This window comes from Ranitomeya imitator, chromosome 3, assembly GCF_032444005.1.
Source record: "Ranitomeya imitator isolate aRanImi1 chromosome 3, aRanImi1.pri, whole genome shotgun sequence".
Lineage (NCBI taxonomy): Eukaryota > Metazoa > Chordata > Amphibia > Anura > Dendrobatidae > Ranitomeya > Ranitomeya imitator.
Genome location: NC_091284.1, coordinates 31999547 through 32025949, shown reverse-complemented (window position 1 = coordinate 32025949; position 26403 = coordinate 31999547). Strand labels below are relative to the sequence as shown.

Below are 26403 nucleotides of genomic sequence, written 5' to 3'. Positions count from 1 at the left end.
GATCTTCTGGATTTCTACAAGATTTTGGAGGCATTTGTGGGAGTTTTTGCTCCTTCATCCAGAAGATCACTTGTGAGGTCAGAGCCTGATGTTGGGGGGAGGTCGGGCCCGCCATCTCCGGTCCAGTTGTTGGAGGAGCTGAGGTCCGGGCTCTGTGCGGCCGCTCATGTCCTCCCGCCATGTCTGTATGGAGCTTGTGCACTGGGCACAGTCATGGGGAACAGGAAAGGATCTTACCCCAAACTGTTCCCACAAAGCTGAAGCTACAACTGTCCACAAGGTCTTAAGACACCAGAACTAAGAGGCCGCGGCCGCCCCCTGATAACAGCCCATAGTATTATCCTCCTCCTCCATCTGTACAGGGGCACAATGCCGTCAGGGGGTAACGTCCTACTGGAATCACCAAACCCAGACTCCTCCATCCGAGAAGTTCCATCCTTCACTGCACAGAACACGTCTCCTCCAGAGTTCAGTGGTGGCGGCTTTACACCACTCCATCCGACGCTCAGCATTGTGCTTGGTGATGTACGGCTGCATGCAGCTGCTGGGCCATGAAGGAGGTCTGGACTCTGCAGTAATGGGACCAGCAGAGCGGTGGTGACTTTTTTAGCTCTCCGCTCCTCAGCTCTCAGCCCCCCATTCTGTAACATTACGGGGTCTCCACTTTGGGGCTGAGTTTCTGCGGTTCCTTCCATTTCTCAATAATATCACTCACATGTGATGGGGGAAGATTCATCACGGACAGACTTGTTACCCTGGTCGCTCCTGCGCCGGTATCAGCCTCATGTCTCTATTTTATCTTTCCTTATGTATCTATAAGAACTATACAGATCATGCGCCTCGTCCTTTACTACCTTGCACATTACAAAATTATACAGTTTTCTAATTATCGCACATGATGCTTTTCTCATGGGCGCTGGCTGTGTGACGTAACCTCGCAGTCTTGGAAACAAGACACTTGTGAGCGAGTCTCATTTCACACCTGCCTTCTGATTTTCGCTATGAAAACAGATATTTGGAACTTGTTCAGAAATCGGATCTGTCACTTTATTGACCCTATTGATTATAATGCGATCAGATGGGTTTGCATCAGGCCGTACATCTTCTTATGGAAATAGAAAAGCATGCTGCGATTATTTTCATCCGATAAAAAAGACGCAATGTGAAAAAAATGCAAGTGTAAAGGAAGCTTTACTGGACTCTACAGATGAATCCATCATTCTGACAGTTCCTTTTGGAAACAATCAGCAGGTTTGTTCACAGGAGCAACGCTGAAAACTAAGAAGCTGAGGTTTCTTTTCTCAAATCAGCTGAACAAGGATTGTGCAGAAAATACTCCAGAAGGGAATGCTGGGAGATTTCACCTCTGAAGCCTGCAGAATTGTGAATGCAGCTTTAGAGGCTGGAACACAGGATCAGTAAATGGGACGAGTTCAGCAAAAAGCAAAATGTAGAAACATGAGAGGAAGCTCTGGACTTGTGATCTGTAGAAATATATGTCAGGCAGAGAAGGAGTCATAAGCTCTGTAACTAATGAGTCCCCATACAAAAATAAGTGATCCCCTCCTTGGTAAGACCTGACACCATCCAGCTAGCATATTGCATTTTAATGAAAATCCATAAGAACAATAGTCCCAAAAGAGGAGCAAGTGGATCTCCAGACCGGGCCACAGTGATACCGGCTACCACCATGACCAATCGGCCATTTACTTTACCTAATATATATTTAAAAAAAAAAAAAAGAAAAACAATAACGAACCTTCCAGCACTACCAGCACATAATCCTGGGCAGACATCCGGTTTTTGCGTACAAAGCACTGGTAAGCACCATTGTCACTTTTTGCCATTGCGTCCATGATGAGGGTTTCACGGTTGACACCAGTGATTCTGACGTTACTCCCAGCGTTGATGACGTCGCCATTCCTGTACCAGGAGATGTCAGGATCATCTGAACCGGACACACTACATGATAGCGTCACTTGGCTTCCAACGCTGGTCTTCACTTTGCGTGGACTGATTGTCACCTTAAGAGGTTCTGCAAAAATGAAGAAATAATCATGAGATTAAAAGATTGTGCAAGACAAGAGGATAACTAACAAGATAACATAAATGTGCCAATATTTTCTTTTTTTATGCATAAGAATATAACTACTCTAATACGGCCCCTATGTACAAGAATATAACTACTATAATACTGCTACTATGTACAAGAATATAACTACTATAATACTGCCCCTCTGTACAAGAATATAACTACTATAATACTGCCCCTATGTACAAGAATATAACTACTCTAATACTGCACCCTATGTACAAGAATATAGCTACTATAATACTGCCCCTATGTACAAGAATATAACTACTCTAATACTGCCCCCTATGTACAAGAATATAACTACTATAATACTGCCCCTATGTACAAGAATATAACTACTATAATACTGCCCCTATGTACAAGAATATAACTACTATAACACTGCCCCTATGTACAAGAATATAACTACTATAATACTGCCCCTCTGTACAAGAATATAACTACTATAACACTGCCCCTATGTACAAGAATATAACTACTATAATACTGCCCCTATGTACAAGAATATAACTACTATAATACTGCCCCTATGTACAAGAATATAACTACTATAATACTGCCCCTATGTACAAGAATATAACTACTATAATACTGCCCCTCTGTACAAGAATATAACTACTATAATACTGCCCCTATGTACAAGAATATAACTACTCTAATACTGCACCCTATGTACAAGAATATAGCTACTATAATACTGCCCCTATGTACAAGAATATAACTACTCTAATACTGCCCCCTATGTACAAGAATATAACTACTATAATACTGCCCCCTATGTACAAGAATATAACTACTATAATACTGCCCCCTATGTACAAGAATATAGCTACTATAATACTGCCCTCTATGTACAAGAAAATAACTACTATAACACTGCTCCAATGTACAAGAATATAACTACTATAATACTGCCCCTATGTACAAGAATATAACTACTATAATACTGCCCCTATGTACAAGAATATAACTACTATAATACTGCCCCCTATGTACAAGAATATAACTACTATAATACTGCCCTCTATTACAAGAAAATAACTACTATAACACTGCTCCAATGTACAAGAATATAACTACTATAATACTGCCCCTATGTACAAGAATATAACTACTATAATACTGCCCCTATGTACAAGAATATAACTACTATAATACTGCCCCCTATGTACAAGAATATAACTACTATAATACTGCCCTCTATGTACAAGAAAATAACTACTATAACACTGCTCCAATGTACAAGAATATAACTACTATAATACTGCCCCTATGTACAAGAATATAACTACTATAATACTGCCCCTATGTACAAGAATATAACTACTATAATACTGCTCCTATGTACAAGAATATAACTACTATAATACTGCTCCTATGTACAAGAATATAACTACTATAATACTGCCCCTATGTACAAGAATATAACTACTATAATACTAACATAGTAACATAGTAACATAGTTAGTAAGGCTGAAAAAAGACATTTGTCCATCCAGTTCAGCCTATATTCCATCATAATAAATCCCCAGATCTACGTCCTTCTACAGAACCTAATAATTGTATGATACAATATTGTTCTGCTCCAGGAAGACATCCAGGCCTCTCTTGAACCCCTCGACTGAGTTCGCCATCACCACCTCCTCAGGCAAGCAATTCCAGATTCTCACTGCCCTAACAGTAAAGAATCCTCTTCTATGTTGGTGGAAAAACCTTCTCTCCTCCAGACGCAAAGAATGCCCCCTTGTGCCCGTCACCTTCCTTGGTATAAACAGATCCTCAGCGAGATATTTGTATTGTCCCCTTATATACTTATACATGGTTATTAGATCGCCCCTCAGTCGTCTTTTTTCTAGACTAAATAGTCCTAATTTCGCTAATCTATCTGGGTATTGTAGTTCTCCCATCCCCTTTATTAATTTTGTTGTCCTCCTTTGTACTCTCTCTAGTTCCATTATATCCTTCCTGAGCACCGGTGCCCAAAACTGGACACAGTACTCCATGTGCGGTCTAACTAGGGATTTGTACAGAGGCAGTATAATGCTCTCATCATGTGTATCCAGACCTCTTTTAATGCACCCCATGATCCTGTTTGCCTTGGCAGCTGCTGCCTGGCACTGGCTGCTCCAGGTAAGTTTATCATTAACTAGGATCCCCAAGTCCTTCTCCCTGTCAGATTTACCCAGTGGTTTCCCGTTCAGTGTGTAATGGTGATATTGATTCCTTCTTCCCATGTGTATAACCTTACATTTATCATTGTTAAACCTCATCTGCCACCTTTCAGCCCAAGTTTCCAACTTATCCAGATCCATCTGTAGCAGAATACTATCTTCTCTTGTATTAACTGCTTTACATAGTTTTGTATCATCTGCAAATATCAATATTTTACTGTGTAAACCTTCTACTAGATCATTAATGAATATGTTGAAGAGAACAGGTCCCAATACCGACCCCTGCGGTACCCCACTGGTCACAGCGACCCAGTTAGAGACTATACCATTTATAACCACCCTCTGCTTTCTATCACTAAGCCAGTTACTAACCCATTTACACACAATTTCCCCCAGACCAAGCATTCTCATTTTGTGTACCAACCTCTTGTGCGGCACGGTATCAAACGCTTTGGAAAAATCGAGATATACCACGTCCAATGACTCACCGTGGTCCAGCCTATAGCTTACCTCTTCATAAAAACTGATTAGATTGGTTTGACAGGAGCGATTTCTCATAAACCCATGCTGATATGGAGTTAAACAGTTATTCTCATTGAGATAATCCAGAATAACATCCCTCAGAAACCCTTCAAATATTTTACCAACAATAGAGGTTAGACTTACTGGCCTATAATTTCCAGGTTCACTTTTAGAGCCCTTTTTGAATATTGGCACCACATTTGCTATGCGCCAATCCTGTGGAACAGACCCTGTCGCTATAGAGTCCCTAAAAATAAGAAATAATGGTTTATCTATTACATTACTTAGTTCTCTTAGTACTCGTGGGTGTATGCCATCCGGACCCGGAGATTTATCTATTTTAATCTTATTTAGCCGATTTCGCACCTCTTCTTGGGTTAGATTGGTGACCCTTAATATAGGGTTTTCATTGTTTCTTGGGATTTCACCTAGCATTTCATTTTCCACCGTGAATACCGTGGAGAAGAAGGAGTTTAATATGTTAGCTTTTTCCTCGTCATCTACAACCATTCTTTCCTCACTATTTTTTAAGGGGCCTACATTTTCAGTTTTTATTCTTTTACTATTGATATAGTTGAAGAACAGTTTGGGATTAGTTTTACTCTCCTTAGCAATGTGCTTCTCTGTTTCCTTTTTGGCAGCTTTAATTAGTTTTTTAGATAAAGTATTTTTCTCCCTATAGTTTTTTAGAGCTTCAATGGTGCCATCCTGCTTTAGTAGTGCAAATGCTTTCTTTTTACTGTTAATTGCCTGTCTTACTTCTTTGTTTAGCCACATTGGGTTTTTCCTATTTCTAGTCCTTTTATTCCCACAAGGTATAAACCGCTTACACTGCCTATTTAGGATGTTCTTAAACATTTCCCATTTATTATCTGTATTCTTATTTCTGAGGATATTGTCCCAGTCTACCAGATTAAGGGCATCTCTAAGCTGTTCAAACTTTGCCTTCCTAAAGTTCAGTGTTTTTGTGACTCCCTGACAAGTCCCCCTAGTGAAAGACAGGTGAAACTGCACAATATTGTGGTCGCTATTTCCTAGATGCCCGACCACCTGCAGATTTGTTATTCTGTCAGGTCTATTAGATAGTATTAGGTCTAAAAGTGCTGCTCCTCTGGTTGGATTCTGCACCAATTGTGAAAGATAATTTTTCTTGGTTATTAGCAGAAACCTGTTGCCTTTATGGGTTTCACAGGTTTCTGTTTCCCAGTTAATATCCGTGTAGTTAAAGTCCCCCATAACCAGGACCTCATTATGGGTTGCAGCTTCATCTATCTGCTTTAGAAGTAGACTTTCCATGGTTTCTGTTATATTTGGGGGTTTGTAACAGACCCCAATGAGAATTTTGTTACCATTTTTCCCTCCATGAATTTCGACCCATATGGACTCGACATCCTCATTTCCTTCGCTAATATCCTCCCTTAAAGTGGACTTTAGACAAGACTTTACATAGAGACAAACCCCTCCTCCTCTCCGATTTCTACGATCCTTTCTAAACAGACTGTAACCCTGTAAGTTAACTGCCCAGTCATAGCTTTCATCTAACCATGTCTCGGTTATTCCCACTATGTCAAAGTTACCTGTAGATATTTCTGCTTCTAGTTCTTCCATCTTGTTTGTCAGGCTTCTGGCGTTTGCGAGCATGCAGTTTAGAGGATTTTGTTTTGTTCCAATCTGCTCGCTGTGGATTGTTTTAGAAATGTTCTTACCTCTCTTCTGAGTATGTTTTCCTGGATCTTCTTTGTTCAAGTCTAATGTTTTTCTTCCCGTCCCCTCTTCTTCTAGTTTAACGCCCTCCTGATGAGTGTAGCGAGTCTTCTGGCGAATGTGTGTTTCCCAGGTTTGTTGAGGTGTAGTCCATCTCTGGCGAGGAGTCCATCGTACCAGTAATTCACACCGTGGTCCAGGAATCCGAATCCTTGTTGTCTGCACCATCGTCTTAGCCAGTTGTTTGCATCAAGGATCCTGTTCCATCTCCTGGTGCCATGCCCGTCTACTGGAAGGATAGAAGAAAAAACTACCTGTGCATCCAGTTCCTTTACTTTCTTCCCCAACTCTTCAAAGTCTTTGCAGATTGTCGGTAGGTCCTTCCTTGCCGTGTCATTGGTGCCAACATGTATCAGAAGAAATGGGTGGACGTCCTTGGAGTTGAAGAGCTTTGGTATCCTATCGGTCACATCCTTGATCATCGCACCTGGAAGGCAGCATACTTCTCTTGCAGTTATGTCCGGTCTGCAGATGGCTGCTTCTGTGCCTCTCAGTAGTGAGTCTCCCACCACCACCACTCTTCGTTGCTTCTTGGCTGTACTTTTTGCTGTCACTTGTTGCTGTGTGCCCTTTTCTTTTTTGCTTGTTGGTATTGCTTCATCCTTAGGTGTGCCATCTTCATCCTCTACAAAGATTTGATATCGGTTCTTCAGTTGTGTGGTTGGTGATTTCTCCATGGTCTTCTTGCTTCTTTTGGTCACATGCTTCCACTCATCTGCTTTTGGAGGTTCTCTGACACTTTTTTCACCTTCTGTGACCAGTAGAGATGCTTCTGTTCTGTCTAGAAAGTCTTCATTCTCTTTGATGAGTTTCAAAGTTGCTATTCTTTCTTCCAGACCCCGCACCTTTTCTTCTAAAAGGGCCACTAGTCTACACTTCTGACAGGTGAAATTTAATTCTTCTTCTGGTCGATCTGTGAACATGTAGCACATGCTGCAGCTCACCATGTAGGTTGTCACATCTGCCATGTTGCTCCTAGATCCTGCTGACTTGCTGTGTGTTTTCCTTCTTGTGTAATCTACTCAGCCAAGCTCTCTTATATAACTACTATAATACTGCTCCTATGTATAAGAATATAACTACTATAATACTGCTCCTATGTACAAGAATATAACTACTATAATACTGCTCCCTATGTACAAGAATATAACTACTATAATACTGCTCCTATGTACAAGAATATAACTACTATAATACTGCCCCTATGTACAAGAATATAACTACTATAATACTGCTCCTATGTACAAGAATATAACTACTATAATACTGCTCCTATGTACAAGAATATAACTCCTATAATACCGTCTCTATGTACAAGAATATAACTACTATAATACTGCTCCTATGTACAAGAATATACCTACTATAATACTGCCCCTATGTACAAGAATATAACTACTATAATACTGCCCCTATGTACAAGAATATAACTACTCTAATACGGCCCCTATGTACAAGAATATAACTACTATAATACTGTTCCTATGTACAAGAATATAACTACTATAATACTGCCCCTATGTACAGGAATATAGCTACTATATAATACTGCTCCTATGTACAAGAATATAACTACTATAATACTGCTCCTATGTACAGTAATATAACTTCAATAATACTGCCCCTATGTACAGTAATATAACTTCAATAATACTGCCCCTATGTACAAGAATATAACTACTATAATACTGCCCCCTATGAACAAGAATATAACTACTATAATGCTGCTCCTATGTGCAAGAATAACACTACTATAATACTGCTCCAATGTACAAGAATATAACTTCTATAATACTGCCCCTATGTACAAGAATATAACTACTATAATACTGCCCTCTATGTACAAGAATATAACTACTCTAATACGGCCCCTATGTACAGGAATATAACTACTATAATACTGTTCCTATGTACAAGAATATAACTACTATAATACTGCACCTATGCACAAGAATATAACTACTATTATACTGCTCCTATGTACAAGAATATAACTACTATAATACTGCTCCTATGTACAAGAATAAAACTACTATAATACTGCTCCTATGTACAAGAATATAACTACTATAATACTGCTCCTATGTACAAGAATATAACTACTATAATACTGCCCCTATGTACAAGAATATAACTACTATAATACTGCCCCTATGTACAAGAATATAACTACTATAATACTGCTCCTATGTACAAGAATATAACTACTATAATACTGCTCCTATGTACAAGAATATAACTACTATAATACTGCTCCTATGTACAAGAATATAACTACTATAATACTGCCCCTATGTAGAAGTGTGTCTGATTCTCTGTTTATGTCTGATACACTGAAGCCTTTCCAGAACCAGTTGGGTTTTATTGCATCTGTCACTCAATTTGGATAATTGAAATCACATCTGTACATGATTATCGCTCTTCAGCAGATGGCACTACCCCGCTGGCTGCCTCCTTTTATTTCCCTTTTAAGTACTACTTAGGCCGTCACTCACAACGGTCATGTGCTCGAATGCAGAACAATCGCACTTCGGTAATAATACTTTGGAGGGGGGGGGGGTGTTTAGACAGAATTTTTTTTATTTCTCCCATAAGAGATAATAAATCTGCAGGAATCGTTAATGCAGTCTTTTATCTAATTGTGATATTAAACTATTAAAGCGAACGAGAACTACTGGCTCCACAGTCAACAAGTATAATAGTCCAACATTTTAATAAATTATCTCCTTTTTTCTGATTTTTCACTATTGCTATATATGAACAACACTCAGGCTCCCATTCCCCCCATCTCCACCTAAATCATGAAATGCCATGGCTGCCATCTTGGACCATCATCTTTACATCATGCAATACTGTAGTACTGCAGTACCAAGGACACAAGATGAAATGATCACAGATTCAAATCCCTTAAAAATAAGAAACAAGAAAAAAAAAAATGTAAATAAATATATAAAACTTTGAATCAACCCTTTTTATGAGTTTAAAACTAAATAAAAAATAAATACAATCCTTATTGCTGCGTCAGTAAGTGTCCGGATCTATCACAATATAAAATTATTTAATTCGTACAGTAAAAATAATATCAAAAAGCCATAATTTTTTTTTGTTCAAACATCACGCACCTCTAAATAAAAAAAAAAGGGATCATAGGTAACCCGAAATGATATAATTCAACACCGCAGCTCAGCGTGAAAAAAGACTATCAAAGGAAAAATATAAAAGTTATTGGGTCTTAGTAAATGTAATTTTTTTGCTTATAAATTTCAAAAAAAATTATACCACTTATATTAAAAAAAAAAAAAAAATGGGATCGCCAGAATCCTATTGAACTAGAGAATCATGTTGCAAGGTCTCTTATATTGTACAATGAAGGCAGTAAAAAAAACTAAACCCCAAAACAATGGGTAATTGCATTATTTTCACCATTTCACCGCAGTAGGATTTTCCCCCCATTTTTCAGTATATTATATGGTATAGTGAATGGTTTCATGGAAAGCTACAACTCGTCCCACAACAGGCAAGCCCTCATATCACTAAAAATAAAGGGAGAAAGGGATGAAAAAAATTCACCCAGCACTGGTGGGACCAAGTCCATGGAGCGGAGCTGAGATTCCAGTTCAAGCCATGGGCAGACATGATGTGGTTTTCTACTCCTGGACTATCCGGTTTCCATATTACGTTGATATGTGACCGGTGGGGGTCTCCCCCATAGGAATCTTAAAATGAGCGGAAGAATGGGACTAATGCATGCTGTGTTGGGCGGTGAGTGCTCTTCGCTGGGACCTAAAACCGAGCCATTGATGCAGCCGCCTCTGTCAGATTCTTGAGCGTTTCCCACTAGGAACACATGACTTACGTTTTACATTCAGCGATCCTATCACCTCCGCATTGCCGTAGGCGTTCCACACCTCACAGACGTACGTTCCGGTATCGGACGGCCTGGTGTTCTCAATCAGAAAACCAACCACAGTGTTCCTGAACCTACTGTCCATTTCCAGCTGGACGTTATCCTTCAGCCAGCGGGTACTTGGGATGGGGTAGCCGGATGCTTTGCATGGAAGCTCCACTCGCTGTCCCGCCATTACTGTGATTTGCTCAAACTTATCGATAATGGTTGGAGATGAATTGACTTGATCTGAAAGAGAAAGAAGAAGGTAAAAAAGTTAAATAATCCACGTAGAATCTGGAGAAAAAGGAACATGCCAGAGGGGCAAGGGGGGAATATATCATTATTAAAAAATAACTTAGAAGAACATCTCCTTCTTTATCCACTTATGAGCCATTTCGGCCACTGCTTCCTGAACTCAATATTCACTCTGAAAAGCAACGGACATCCAACTTAGTCAAAGTAAGAGGAACTGCCAGACTACTGAGGCAGAGGAGGAGCAAAGTGAAAGAGAGAAGCAGAGACACCCACAGACCAGTAGTGTTGCTTCCCAGTAAGTGCTAGAGCTGGATTCACAGCTACATTGCTTAGTACTGCTGTACGATATCCTACATGCTGCTGCTTTCTGGTAATCATTCTAACTCACCTCAGAGCTGGTATCACAGCTACACTTCTCAGTACTGCTGTATAATGCACTCCATGCTGCTACTTTCTGCTACATGTTTTATCTCATACAAAGCTGGAATCACTGCTTAACTGCTCAGTACTGCTATATAATGTACACCATGATGATCTTGAGTGTTTTATCTCATACAGAGATGGAATTACTGCTTCACTACTCAGTACAGCTGTATAATACCCTCCATGCTGCTGCTTTCTGATGTTTTAGCACCCCTCAGAACTGGTATAACAGTTACACTGCTCAGTACTGATGTATAATATCCTCCATGCTGCTGATTTCTGCTAAATGTTTTATCGCACCTGTGAGGAAATCACATCTGCACTGCTCAGTACTGCTGTATAATGTCCTCCAAGTTCCAGCTGCTTTAAAACATATGCTGAATAGAGACAGAAGAGCAGGAACCCCCTCATGTCTGTGTGTGCTATGTTTGGAAGATCTGATAAAAACTAGTCTCCACCCATTAGCTCAGAGACAACTGAAAATTTTAGATGGAGCCACCAGAGGAGAAATCTGGTGTAAAATACAGGATGCAAGTCATATAATTGCTGGAATTAGTGTTACTCCTCATGTACAAATTCATGACAGCTTATTCTGAAAAAGTCAACTGAAACATCAGGTACACTTTATGTGTGTGTATGATCAGTGGGGGATCGATCTTTGGCACTGACGACCGATCACAACAAAATGGGTTTCCAAGTCCTCCCACGTAAATGGATCAATATTGTGCATGCGTGACGATGACTCCATTTACTCAGCTATCTCTATCAGTCTTGTAGACACTGATTGGAGTGGTGGTCAGTGGTCACACATGTGCACATGCGCTCCACTCACAAAGGTGACTCAATTTTGTGATTGGTGAGGGTCCGTGCAGTCGAATCCCACCCATCACACAATTCCGCTGTTAAAAATTGCTAATAGGAAATCGCCTTTTTAAACAGATAGAGAAAGGAAGTTAAGCAGCTACTCGTCAAATATGAGAAGTACATGTTAAAGCCCAACACGCTGAATTTTATTTTTCCAAGTTCCTATTTGCGGTCAGAAGCCTTTATATACAAAAAACTGAACAGTTTCGAGGATGTGCATCAGAGTTCTGTCTTTCTATGTGCCCAACCTGTAAATGGCCGGACTCTCATGCTCTAGAAATAAAACTATGAAGATGCCTATCCAAGAACAGGTAGCAGAGATGTAGGACACATTATTAGAAACTGCTACACGGCGCATCCTACAAGGGACAGAAGCTGTCAACTTCGTGATGTGCCCACATAGAGAAAACAGCCAAATCTGGCGATTCTGGTTGGGCTCTCCACCAATGTAAGAAAAAGACAAGAAAAAGAAAGATCAGCTGTGATGTCTAATTTCCCGCTCTTCACTGAAAAAATCTTGCACCCTCAGCTAAAATAAATTGGACAGGTGGGAGAATAGCTGCATTTATTTAAGATTTGTCGGCAACTTTTTGTTAATCACCTCTCAAAATAATTCTCACAGAAGGCAGAACAGTTGATAGCACTGGAAGGTGTGCCTCTGCTTATTCAATGGTGATAACTAGTAGTTATCAGCAGAACAGTGAGTGCAGCTCTGGAGCATAATACAGGATGTACTGTATTTTTAGAATTATAAGACTAAAAACAGATTTTTTCCCAAAAATCTGGGGGGTGCGTCTTATAATGCGGATATACCTTACCGGCTGTGGTGGAGTAGGGTCCCATGGTCGGTAAGAGTGGAGCGTTGCTGCAGGCTGGGATGAGGGGCTGTTCAGATGTTCGGCGCGCCGCTGCAGGTGTTCAGTGCTGCGGGGGCTCTGCCGACATTTTGTGAAAGCCCAGAGCCCCCGAACTTACATGGTTTACTATGCGGTGGACTCTGGGAAAATGGCGGCCGGGAGTGGCGCATGCGCAGATGAAGATCTCGGCACCAAAATTTCGGGACATGAGATATCAGCGCTCAGTCTTTGAGATAAATATCTCCAGTCCAATGTACTGGGCGCGGTTATTCCGCACGGTTCAATGAACACATGTGGAAACACCTGAGTTCAAAAGCCGGCAGCTCTGTGGATAGAGTGGACATGTGCTGTGCCCAAAGCGCTGCGTAATACTGACCGTGGGGACGTAGCCTTAGGACAGGACGAGGCGGTGTTTGTTCAGTAGAGCTTTCAGTAACATTACCACCTACCCCATGTACACGTTGAACACCAAACTTATTTCCCATTGCACCACGACTTCGGTTTTCCCCCCTCATGTTGGATGTACTCTTCCCCTCTTTTAAACAGCTGTTTCATAACTCTAGGCACAGAACTGTCAGTCACCTGGACTAAATTAACAATCAGCATTTATTTGCTGAGATAATGCGCTTCCTGCCCACACCCCAGTATTAGCCCAAATGATTTTGATTAGGAAATGTGGCCTCCTGACTGCACAACACTATTAGCACAAACTAGTTAGATGAAGGAAGGTGCAAACTGCGCCCGCATTTAGCCGACTTTGAGGAAAAATGCTCTGGAATCCAAACATGAATCCGAATGAGCTATGTTTGTGCCAAATTTGAGATTGGAGAACGTTTTACGAACAAGTTCGCTCATCTCTACTTAGAATCAGTACAGGATCAGTAATGTAATGTATGTACACAGTGGCTGCACCAACAGAATAGTGAGTGCAGCTCTGGGGTATAATACAGGATGTAACTCAGGATCAGTAATGTAATGTATGTACACAGTGACTGCACCAGCAGAATAGTGAGTGCAGCTCTGGGGTATAATACAGGATGTAACTCAGGATCAGTAATGTAACGTATGTACACAGTGACTGCACCAGCAGAATAGTGAGTGCAGCTCTGGAGTATAATACATGATAAGTAATGTTATGTATGTATACAGTGACTGCACCAGCAGAATAGTGAGTGCAGCTCTGGAGTATAATACAGGATGTAACTCAGGATCAGTAATGTAATGTATGTACACAGTGACTGCACCAGCAGAATAGTGAGTGCAGCTCTGGAGTATAATGCAGGAGGAAACTCAGGATCAGTAATGTAACGTATGTACACAGTGACTGCACCAGCAGAATAGTGAGTGCAGCTCTGGAGTATAATACATGATAAGTAATGTTATGTATGTATACAGTGACTGCACCAGCAGAATAGTGAGTGCAGCTCTGGATGATAATACATGATAAGTAATGTAATGTATGTATACAGTGACTCAGTATTATGTAGATGACACATCTATAAACTGTATAGTAGTGCATAAAATGTATATTATGCTTTAAAAGAGCCTACACAAATATAATAGTTTGTAAATGATGTGGCTAGAAACCGTACATGACGGCATATACAGTAATATACAATTCATTGGCGGCTCTTAGTAAAGTGAATGCAGCGCCTCATTGAACTATTGATGAATATTGTGATGAACGACGGGTTATTCCAGGTGACTGTCGCTCTGGGGATCCGGGTTAACCACCTGCACAATTACTTGCAGAACCATTTTAGATTTATGAGTGAGGAAATCAAGCCGCATTCCCCATAAATAACATGAATAATTCAGCTCAGCTTTGCTCATCCTCCTAGTATCCGCATATTTATGAGTTTACTTTGCAACTGCATGTGATGTTATACCGTATTCTATATACACTGCTCAAAAACATAAAAGGAACCAGGGTGGATAAAAATCAATGTTTTTAAAAAAAAAATCAAAAAAATCGGATTTTTTTTATTTAAATCGGATTTTTTTCAATAAACTGCTTTTTGAGGAAAATATTTTACCATCCAAAGGTTCTTCCATCATGAGATAAAGCTGAGTTGTTTAACTCAGTAGAATAATGGCTGTATATGTGTAACATTCACAATGCCATGCTCTTCCAGAGGTTTCTGTAGGATTAGTGGGCAGTTTCTCTCCTATATTATCACAGACGCTCGCTTTACTTACGCAGTTCTCAAAACTGAATTTGACTTCGCACAGGTCCCAGCCTCTTCTTCACGGCAAAAATGTTACAACATGAACAGAGTTGAGAAAAAGACCTTAATCCTATTGTTCTACAAACCTATGAATACAGAATCAACCCCTTCAGTGCCAAGTCCAAGAAGTTAGACAATATGTTTCTGATTGTTTGGAGTGGAATAGATCTGCACAACACAAGAAGAATGTGAATCTAAGTGTGAGCAGGAGGAAGGGCAAGCAGACAAGAAAATGAAAGTGAAACTTTGAGCACAATACTGCAGCATAACCACAGACAGACAAGTCTGGATCTGTTTGTGTGTACGATCTGAGGTTTATTACATTCTTTCCTTATAATGGCAGCAGGCCGTAAAAGAGACCCAGTTTGGGAATATTTTAATGAAGCTCCTTCGCCTATCGGTAAGGCAGGCATGCGTGCAAAATGCAAACGATGCAACAAAGAGATGCAAGGCCTGGTGGCGCGAATGAGGCAACATCATGAGAAGTGCGGTGATGAAGCTGACCAAAGAAACACTTCTGAACAGGCAGGATCTTCAGGTTGGTAAACATTTTTATTGAATCCTATTTCTAAAGACTGAACTGTCATGTGTGAGAAAAATTATATTTCTTATTATTACTGCATGTTACTGTCATTTGGTACAGTTATGAAGAAAAACAAATATTCCTTTTGGGGCAGGGGCAGTGATGTGTTGTGTACAATAAGCAGAAATTGTATAAACAATAAAATAACAGCATTGACTTTTTTTGTTTAGGGGAATTCATGGATTCTGGAAACTATCCACCTCCAAGATCACCATCATCCTGTTCTACAGTTTCAGAGTTATCCATCCAGGATAGTGCTTCATTAGCAGCAGCATCATCATCAGACACCCACAGCCACATATCACCATCACCCAAAAGGAAGAAAAAACCTTTACCTCCTGGAACCACCATAGATAGGTTTGTGATAAGAACTAGCAGATTAGAAAAAGAGTTGATTGATGAAAAAGTTGCCCAGTTTATTTATGCAACGAACTCTTCTTTCCGTCTGACTGAGAACCCACATTTCATTAATATGGTTCAGTCACTGAGACCAGGATACAGTCCACCCAGCAGAGCTGATGTTGCAGGGAAACTGCTGGATCAAGTGTATGACAGAGAAATGGAGCAATGTGCAACAGCTCTGGAGGGTAAAATTGTTAACCTAAGTATTGATGGATGGAGTAATGTCCACAATGATCCTATTGTATGTGCTTGTATAACAACAGAAGAAGGTAAAGTCTTCCTTGCACAAACAACTGATACGTCAGGAAATGCACACACAGCAGAATACTTACAAGAAGTGGCAGTAAAAGCTATAACAACATGTGAACAAAAATTCAAATGTCTAGTATGCAGTTTGGTCACTGACAATGCTGCAAATGTATCCAAGATGAGAAGAGATTTAGAAGAGCAGGGAGGGAATACAAAGCTGCTAATAACATATGGTTGCAGTGCTCATTTGCTGCACCTCTTAGCCAAAGACTTAAGTGTTCCAGAAATAAAGGCTAATGTTGTTGAAATTGCTAAATACTTCCGTAATAATCATTTTGCTGCAGCAGCTCTGAAAAGGATGGGTGGAACCAAGCTAACGCTCCCACAAGATGTTAGATGGAACTCTGTGGTGGACTGTTTTGGGCAGTATATCAAAAACTGGCCTATTCTGATGACACTTTGTGAAGAAAATCGAGATAAAATAGATGGCACTGTCACGGCCAAAATCCTCAACATTGGGCTTAAGAGAAATGTTGAACATATGCTGAGCTTCCTGAAACCCATCTCTCAAGCTTTAAACAAAATACAGAAAAATAGCTGTTTTATTGCGGATGCTGTTGAAATTTGGAAGGAACTGAGTGAACACTTAAAAACAGAACTACACATGGACAGAATTAAATTACAAGCAGTAAACAAATGAATGGGACAAGCACTGACTCCAGCTCATTTTTTGGCAAATATTGTCAATATCCAATATCAGGGTCAAAACCAAAGTGCTGAGTAAGAGAAGTTAGCTATGACATGGGTATCCAGCAATCATCCATCTTTAATGCCAACTATAATAAACTTCAGAGCTAAGGGGGAACCATTCAAGAAATATATGTTTGCTGAAGATATTTTAAGGAAGGTCACACCAGTAAACTGGTGGAAGTCACTTAAGCGCTTGGATTTAGAGACTGTTCAAGTAATGATTTCACTTTTAACAGCAGTAGCTTCTTCTGCAGGCATTGAAAGAATATTCTCTTCCTTTGGACTCATTCATTCTAAATTGAGAAATCGGTTGGGACCCAATAAAGCAGGAAAGCTTGTTTTTCTTTTCCAGATTATGAATAGGAACAAAGAAGAAGATGATGATGAAGATGACGACAAGTGAGCTACAGAGGACAGCAGGGACAGTAGTATTTAAGTTTTTCATGTGTCGGCTGGGCTGACAGTCTAAGTTTCTTAAAATATATATACCGTATATACTCGAGTATAAGCCGAGATTTTCAGCCCAAATTTTTGGGCTGAAAGTGCCCCTCTCGGCTTATACTCGAGTCAAGGTGGGCGGCAGGGTCGGCGGGTGAGGGCGCTGAGGCATACTTACCTAGTCCCAGCGATTCTGGCGCTCCCCGCCTGTCCCACGGTCTTCGGTGCTGCAGTTCTTCCCCTCTTCAGCGGTCACGTGGGACCGCTCATTAGAGAAATGAATAGGCGGCTCCACCTCCCATAGGGGTGGAGCCGCCTATTCATTTCTCTAATCAGCGGTGCCGGTGACTGCTGATAGAGGAAGAGGCTGCGGCACTGAAGACAGCTGTGACAGGCAGAGGGAGCCGGATGCCGGGACCAGGTAAGTATGGCATATTCACCTGTCCGCGTTCCAGCCGCCGGGCGTCGCTCCATCTTCCCGGCGCCGCTCTGTCTTCGCGTCTCTCCGCTCTGACTGTGCAGATCAGAGGGCGTGATGACGCATATAGTGTACGCGGCGCCCTCTGCCTGATCAGTCAGAGCAGAGAGACGCCGGGACCGGACGCCGGGAGCTGCAAGCAAGAAAGGTGAGTATGTGTTTTTTTTTTTTTATTGCAGCAGCAGCAGCAGCAGCAATGGCACAGATATATGTGGAGCTCTATGGGGAAATATGAACGGTGCAGAGCACTATATGGGGCACAGCTATGGGGCAATATGAACGGTACAGAGCACTATATGGCAGCTATGGGGAAATATGAACGGTGCAGAGCACTATATGGCAGCTATGGGGAAATATGAACGGTGCAGAGCACTATATGGGGCACAGCTATGGGGCAATATGAACGGCGCAGAGCACTATATGGCACAGATATATGTGGAGCTCTATGGGGAAATATGAACGGTGCAGAGCACTATATGGGGCAGAGCTATGGGACAATATGAACAGTGCAGAGCACTATATGGGGCAGAGCTATGGGACAATATGAACAGTGCAGAGCACTATATGGCACAGATATATGTGGAGCTCTATGGGGAAATATGAACGATGCAGAGCACTATATGGGGCAGAGCTATGGGACAATATGAACGGTGCAGAGCACTATATGGGGCACAGCTATGGGACAATATGAACAGTGCAGAGCACTATATTGCACAGCTATGGGGCAATAATGAACGGTGCAGAGCACTATATGGCACAGCTATGGGGCAATAATGAACGGTGCAGAGCACTATATGGCACAGCTATGGGGCAATATGAACGGTGCAGAGCACTATATGGCACAGCTATGGAGAAATATGAACGATGCAGAGCACTATATATGGCACAGCTATGGGGCAATAATGAACGGTGCAGAGCACTATATGGCAGCTATGGGGCAATAATGAACGGTGCAGAGCACTATATGGCACAGCTATGGCGAAATATGAACGGTGCAGAGCACTATATGGCACAGCTATGGGGCAAGAATGATCTATTTTTATTTTTGAAATTCACCGGTAAATGCTGCATTTCCACCCTAGGCTTATACTCGAGTCAATAAGTTTTCCCATTTTTTTGTGGCAAAATTAGGGGGGTCGGCTTATACTCGGGTCGGCTTATACTCGTATATACGGTATATATTTTGTTTAGCCAAATTAGTTAACAAACATGGATGTTTGTTTAAGCAAATAACTTATGCTGTAATGTTGTTATTGTTTCAGTTGAATAAATCTATTTAAATTGTTATTAAGGTCAGGATTATTTTTCTCCTTCCTAAAGGTACCGTCACACTAGACGATATCGCTAGCGATCCGTGACGTTGCAGCGTCCTGGCTAGCGATATCGTCCAGTGTGACAGGCAGCAGCGATCAGGCCCCTGCTGTGCTGTCGCTGGTCGGGGAAGAAAGTCCAGAACTTTGTTTCGTCGCTGGACTCCCCGCAGACATCGCTGAATCGGTGTGTGTGACACCGATTCAGCGATGTCTTCGCTGGTAACCAGGGTAAACATCGGGTAACTAAGCGCAGGGCCGCGCTTAGTAACCCGATGTTTACCTTGGTTACCATCGTTAAAGTAAAAAAAATAAACGCTACATACTTACCTACCGCTGTCTGTCCCCGGCGCTGTGCTTCTCTGCTCTGACTGTGAGCACAGCGGCCGGAAAGCAGAGCGGTGATGTCACCGCTCTGCTTTCCGGCTGCCCGGCGCTCACAGCCAGAGCAGAGAAGCAAAGCGCCGGGGACAGACAGCGGTAGGTAAGTATGTAGCGTTTGTTTTTTTTACCTTAACGATGGTAACCAGGGTAAACATCGGGTTACTAAGCGCGGCCCTGCGCTTAGTTACCCGATGCTTACCCTGGTTACCGGTGACCTCGGGATCGTTGGTCGCTGGAGAGCTGTCTGTGTGACAGCTCTCCAGCGACCAAACAGCGACGCTGCAGCGATCCGGATCGTTGTCGGTATCGCTGCAGCGTCGCTTAGTGTGACGGTACCTTAAGTACAACAGAACAGTGGTGTCCAAATATGAATGATTAACCCATTAAACTGGGGAGAAAAAAGTAATGTAAAAAGTGATTCTAAAAATCTTCATCTACGTGCATGTTAAAGTAGCAAGAACTAGTTTAGGTAGAAACTTTGATTTAAATCACTGATTTAAATCAAGCCTTACTGACTAGTGATTTAAATCGTGATTTAAATCGTCATTTAAATCAGTTAGATTTAAATCAAATCCACCCTGAAAGGAACACTAAAATCACACATCCTAGATATCACTGAATGAAATATTCCAGTGGTAAATCTTTATTCATTTCATAGTGGAATGTATTCATAACAATAAAACCTAAAAATGATCAACGTAAATCACAACTAATATCCCATGGAGGTCAGGAGTTGGAATGATGCTCAAAATCAAAGTGGAAAATGAAATTACAGGCTGATCCAACTTCAGTGGAAACGCCTCAAGACAAGGAAATGATGCTCAGTAGTTTGTGTGGCCTCCACGTGCCTATATGACCTCCCTACGCCTGGGCATGCTCCTGATGAGGCGGCGGATGGTCTCAACGTGACGTTGGTGGATGGAGCGAGACATGATGTCCCAGATGTGTTCAATTGGATTCAGGTCTGTGGAACGGGCGGGCCAGTCCATAGCTTCAATGCCTTCATCTTGCAGGAACTGCTGACACACTCCAGCCACATGAGGTCTGGCATTGTCCTGCATTAGGAGGAACTCAGGGCCAACCGCATCAGCATATGGTCTCACAATGGGTCTGAGAATCTCATCCTGGTACCTAATGGCAGTCAGGCTACCTCTGGCAAGCACATGGTGGGCTGTGCGGCCCTCCAAAGAAATGCCACCCCACACCATTACTGACCCACTGCCAAACCGGTCATGTTGAAGGATGTTGCAGGCAGCAGATCGCTCTCCACGGTGTCTCCAGACTCTGTCACGTCTGTCACATGTGCTCAGTGTGAACCTGCTTTCACCTGTGAAGAGCACAGGGCGCCAGTGACGAATTTGCCTATCCTGGTGTTCTGTGGCAAATTTCAAGCGTCCTGCACAGTGTGTGGCTGTGAGCACAACCCCAACTGTCGACGTCGGGCACTCAGACCATCCTCATGGAGTCGGTTTCTAACCGTCTGTGCAGACACAGGCACATTTGTAGCCTGCTGGAGGTCATTTTGCAGGGCTCGGGCAGTGCTCCTCCTGTTCCTCCTTGCACAAAGGCTGAGGTACCAGTCCTGCTGCTGGGTTGTTGCCCTCCTATGGCCCCCTCCACGTCTCCTGGTGTACTGGCCTAATCAGCTGCTTTAGCTACACTGGTGGATCAGGAATAAAGTTAAAGGGTACCTTCTATTACCATTCTTATTTTTACCATTTTTATATGCCCTATAAAGCCTCAATCAGACGTCCGTGTTGCATTTACATGTTCTATTTGTGATTTTCACAAATAGGACATGTACCAATTATGGTCCATGGGGCTTGTTCAGATGTCCATTTTTTTGTGGACCATGTTTCCATGAAAAAAATCATAGAGACATTTGCATCTTTCATTGCAATCCCAAATGAAAAGAACTAAAACAAGCCTATGGGTCCATGAAAGTCAGACAGCATACAGATGCCATCAGCGTGCAGCCTGTGTCCTGTCTGTGATTAACATTGGAAAGGTTAGGAGAAAAACTCAGATGAAACATATGGACAAAACACTGATAAACTTGAAATCCAAAACCGTGATCACTTTTTTTTTGGGCACGTGAATAAACACGGATGTTTGAATGAGGCCTAAGGCTGCAGTGCTCGTTTTCTTTGGATAGAAAAACTTGACTACCTTTTTCTACCACTGGAGGGCAGTGATCTGTACTCCTGGATATTTGCTACGCTAGTGGCCTTCCTGAGAATATTAGTAATACCGTCATCTCTTCCGCCATAAAATTAGTAAAGCAATCACATTACCTAATACAGTCAGCCTGGCGCTGTTACTCTGGCGCGTTTCTCCGGTGTATTTGTGCCGCGTGGTGCATCGGTAATTGTTTAGTCCATCTTCATTCTGTACATCTGTTATATATAATGCTCCCGATGATGTAATGAGAAATCTAGATCCTAAAACGAAGGTGAAATAACACAAGAGATTAGTTCATCAAGAAAAATAGAAAATTTGAACACAATGCAATCAGGAAATACAAGGTATATAAAAATGGAGGACACGGCTCCAAATGAACGACTTCATTTTCGGTTTTATCACTCTCTACCATATAGTGAACACATAACAGTGCCATATGGGGAACACAAAATACTGCCACTGAGTGTCAAACAAACACATAGCAATCTCATGTAGTAAACAAGTAATACCGCCTGAGCGTCTACATAATAGCACCGTACAATAAACAGATAATTGTACCGTATAATGAGCATGTAATCGTGCCAGTGTCTAATAGTACCGCACTATTCATTCATATCTAGATCACCATCCTGACTATAAGGTGTTATCCGCCATGCTTGGGTGCTGACCTTGGCGTGCTCGAATACTATGTTCGAGTCCCCGCGGCTGGATGTCTCGTGGCTGCTCGCCTAACAAACAATCCCTCCATGTGCTGAAGCTGTCGAACAGCCGCGAGACCTGCAGCCTGCGGGAACTGGAACGTATTATCTGAGCACCCCAAAGTCACTCTGTGAGCACCCAAGCATGGCGGATAACATCTCATCTGAGCATGTTATCACTAATAATAATGACATATAGTGAACACTTCATACTGTCAATCAGTGATTACATAATAGTAACATACTATAAGTTCATATCAATGTCATGTAGCACCTAATCCTGCCATCCAGTATATATATATATATATATATATATATATATATATATATATATAAATAATAGTGACATACCAAGAAGTGAGCACACACACATAACAATGCCATGTAGTGAATAAATAATACTGCCATAAAGTGCTTAAATAATAGTACCACAGAACAAATAGCAATGTGGTATAGTGACCATGTAATAGTGCCGTACAGTGCCCACATAATAGTACTATACAGTTAGCATATGACTTTGCCATACATTACATAGTACTACTAACACTGCTATAATAGTATTACACAGTGAACTATATGGGATAGCTGACGCACCACTACAATATGCAGATATATAGAGGGGGTGCAAGACTGATGGCTAATAATGCAAACTGACAAAAGCACAAGAAACAAGAGCCATCAAAATATCTGCACACCACCAAAGTTATGATAAAAATAATATAAGCTTTATTGGGAACATAATTAAAAACATCTAAAATCACACATGTGTGTGATTTTAGATGTTTTTAATTATGTGGTGTGCAGATATTTTGATGGCTCTTGTTTCTTGTGCTTTTGTCGTATTACACAGTGAAGACGCAACAAGGTCATATACAGTGGCTTGCTAAAGTATTCACCCCTTTGGCTTTTTACCTATTCTTTTAACATTACAACCTGTGTTTAAATATTTTTGTAATCCGATTTGCGTGTGATGTATCAGCAGTAAATAGACTAAGTTGGTGAAGGGAGAAAAAAGCAAAAATTTAATTTCTGGGATAAAATAAAAATTGACATGTGCATATGTATTCACATCTATTGCTACGAAGTCCTTAAAAATTTGTGGTGCAAGCAATTCCCTTCATAAGTCCCATGCTTAGTGACAGGACGTCCCCCTTTGTGCCATCTAAGTGTCACATTTGTCAGTATATAAACTTTGCCTTTTCTGAAAGGCCACAGAGGCTACAACACCATTAACAAGAGGCAGCACTAACCAAACACCATGAAGACCAAGAAGATCTGCAAACTAGTCAGGGACCAAGTTGTTGAGAAGAACAAGTCAGGGTTGGGTTATAAAAAAAATCCCAATCTCTGATGATCCCCCGAAGCACCATCACATCCATTATTATCAAGGGGAAAGAACTTGGTACCACAACAAACCTGCCAAGAGAGCGAGCCCACCAAAACTCTCGGCCTGGGTTAGGAGGGCATTAATCAGAGAGGCAGCACAGAGACCAAAGGTAACCATGGAGGAGCTGCAGAGTCCCCAAGCAGAGACTGGAGTATCTGTCCATATGACCACAATAAGCCATACACTCCATAGAAGTGTTCTTTATGGAAGAGTGGGCAGAAAAAATCCTTTACTTGCGCACAAAAAAGGCTTGTTTTGAGTTTGCCAAAAGACATGTGGGAGACTCCCCAAATGTATGGAGGAAGGTGCTGTGGTCAGATGGGATCAAAATTCATCTTTTTTGGCCACCAAGGTAAACCCTGTGTTCGGCGCCAAAGCAACACATCCCATCACCCCAAGAACACCATCCCCACAGTGCAACATAGTGGTGGCAGCACCATGCTGTGGGGGTGTTTTTCGGCAGCAGGGACAGGGAAAATGGTCTGAGTCAAGGGTAAGATGGATGGTGCAAAATATAGGGATATTCATGAGCAAAACCTGTTTCAGTCTGTCAGTGATTTCAGACTGGGACAGAATTTCACCTTCCAACAAGACAATGACCCGAAGCATGCTGCTAAAGCAACACTAGAGTGGTTTAAGGGGCAATGTGTAAATATTGTGGAGTGGCCTCGTCAAAGCCCAGACCTTGATCCAATTGAAAATCTGTGGTCATACTTGAAGATTGCCGTTCAACAGAGGAAACCATCTAACTTGAAGGAGCTGGAGCAATTTTACCTTGAGGAATGAGCAAAAATCCCAGTGGAAATCTCATAGAGACTTATCCAAAGCAACTTGCAACTGTAACTGCTGAAAAATGAGGCTCTGCAAAGTACTGACTTTAGGGGGGTGAATAGTTATGCACTCTGAAGTTGTACAGTTATTGTGTCCTATTTGTTGTCTGCTTAAAAAAAAAAACAAGTGTTCACAGTTGTAGGCATGTTCTTTACATGAATGTGAAATTCCAGATTGTGAGTTAGCAAAATACGAAAATTAGCAAGGTGGGGAGGGGGAAGACTTTCTCATCAATACATGAACCACAAATCAGAGAACTTTTTAAGCCCCACACTCAATCCTACTCATCATACGCGTCAGAAATGGCCCACATTCCATCTACTTGTTGTTGTAGGTACCACCATATTGTCAGATATAGCTGTATATTAGGGGGGAGACATAGCATCAAATTACATCATTCAGATAACATTTGGCATTCAGGGTCCTGGGAACGTTGGGTAATGATTCCCATAATAACGGGGGCCGCAGCAATATTTTTCCCAAGGGCAGATTCAACTAAAATTAAGATGATGTCAATTATGGATTTAACTAGCCACTGGCCCAGTAATAATGTCACTGGGCTACCACAAGTTTTCCGGATGAAAGCCCCAGAAATGACTCTGACAGCAGCGTTAAATGATGAATTTTGATTGGCTGAATGGAGCGATTGTCGGCCTTTTTAGCTCATTATCTCGGATCAGGAGCGGCTCGTCTCCTCCAGGGCGGCGGCAGCGGCGGTGGGGGAGGGGGTGACCTGCTTATTTTATGCCATCCTGTGCACACTCAGAGAATCCCTTCAGTGGCTGGGAAACCTGCAGGGCACAGCGGCTCGTCAGTAATTACAGGTCAAGAGGGGGCATGCACCATGCAAAATCATTCCAATTTTACTCCTGCCTGCTTTAGGACACGATCCGCTGCACACACGACTGCGTGCCGCCACCCCCAGACAATGGGAAATTATTATTACCGCGTACAGATACAATACTGCTCTGACAGTACTATACACAAGATGATTGTGTGATGGTAAAATACAACATGAACTGCAGATTTTAGGATCAAGTCAAAGCACTCTTGGCAAATCATATATCTCTATGGCATAATACCGCCATGTACTATGCAATTAATAGTGTAAACCATGCCTAAATAAAATCACAGTAGTGTCCACGTAACAGCAATACAGTGCTTACAGAACCATTCAGAGAACACATGGCAGTGCAATCTGATCGCACCATACTGTGCTTATGACTAATGCCACGGATCACTTATTCCGGTGACTGATGCCACGGATCACTTTTTCCGTTTGTTCCTAAAGTGGAACGTCCGGATGGATGTTTTAAGCAGAGCCTTGGATGTGTATTTTTCGTCTGGCCGCCTAGACGTCTATTGAAGGCAGGTTACCTTTATAATAAGAAGAAACCTCCAATCTGCTGAAAGCTTGAAGAGGTGAACGGCGCAGTGCGAGGCTGTGCTCTAGGGTCGCTCTTTGTTGCCTGGCAACCATCACCTTTGAAAACGCCATCGGCTATTGTCCCATTGTGCTGCTAATTAAGGCCACGATCTCATTGGTTGAAGGACTGGAAGGTACAAAAAGACAGTGCTCCCCCCATAGCAATTATCCAAAATGACAGAAGCATCAGTCTGAATCCACTATCTAGAATGTACTAT

At 41.8% G+C, this 26403-nt stretch overlaps 1 protein-coding gene across 2 annotated transcripts in view; it reads right to left on the bottom strand.

Moving 5' to 3' along the window:
- The window catches only part of DSCAM (DS cell adhesion molecule), a 570150-nt gene that overhangs the window by 282352 nt on the left and 261395 nt on the right, over positions 1-26403 (bottom strand). For both annotated transcript variants that reach the window (XM_069760714.1, XM_069760715.1), the window contains exons 4-6: positions 21957-22103; positions 10409-10687; positions 1760-2035 (exon numbers count right to left, since the gene is read on the bottom strand). In XM_069760714.1, coding sequence (XP_069616815.1) covers positions 1760-2035; positions 10409-10687; positions 21957-22103 — 702 coding nt within the window. The remainder of the gene's footprint in view (positions 1-1759; positions 2036-10408; positions 10688-21956; positions 22104-26403) is intronic.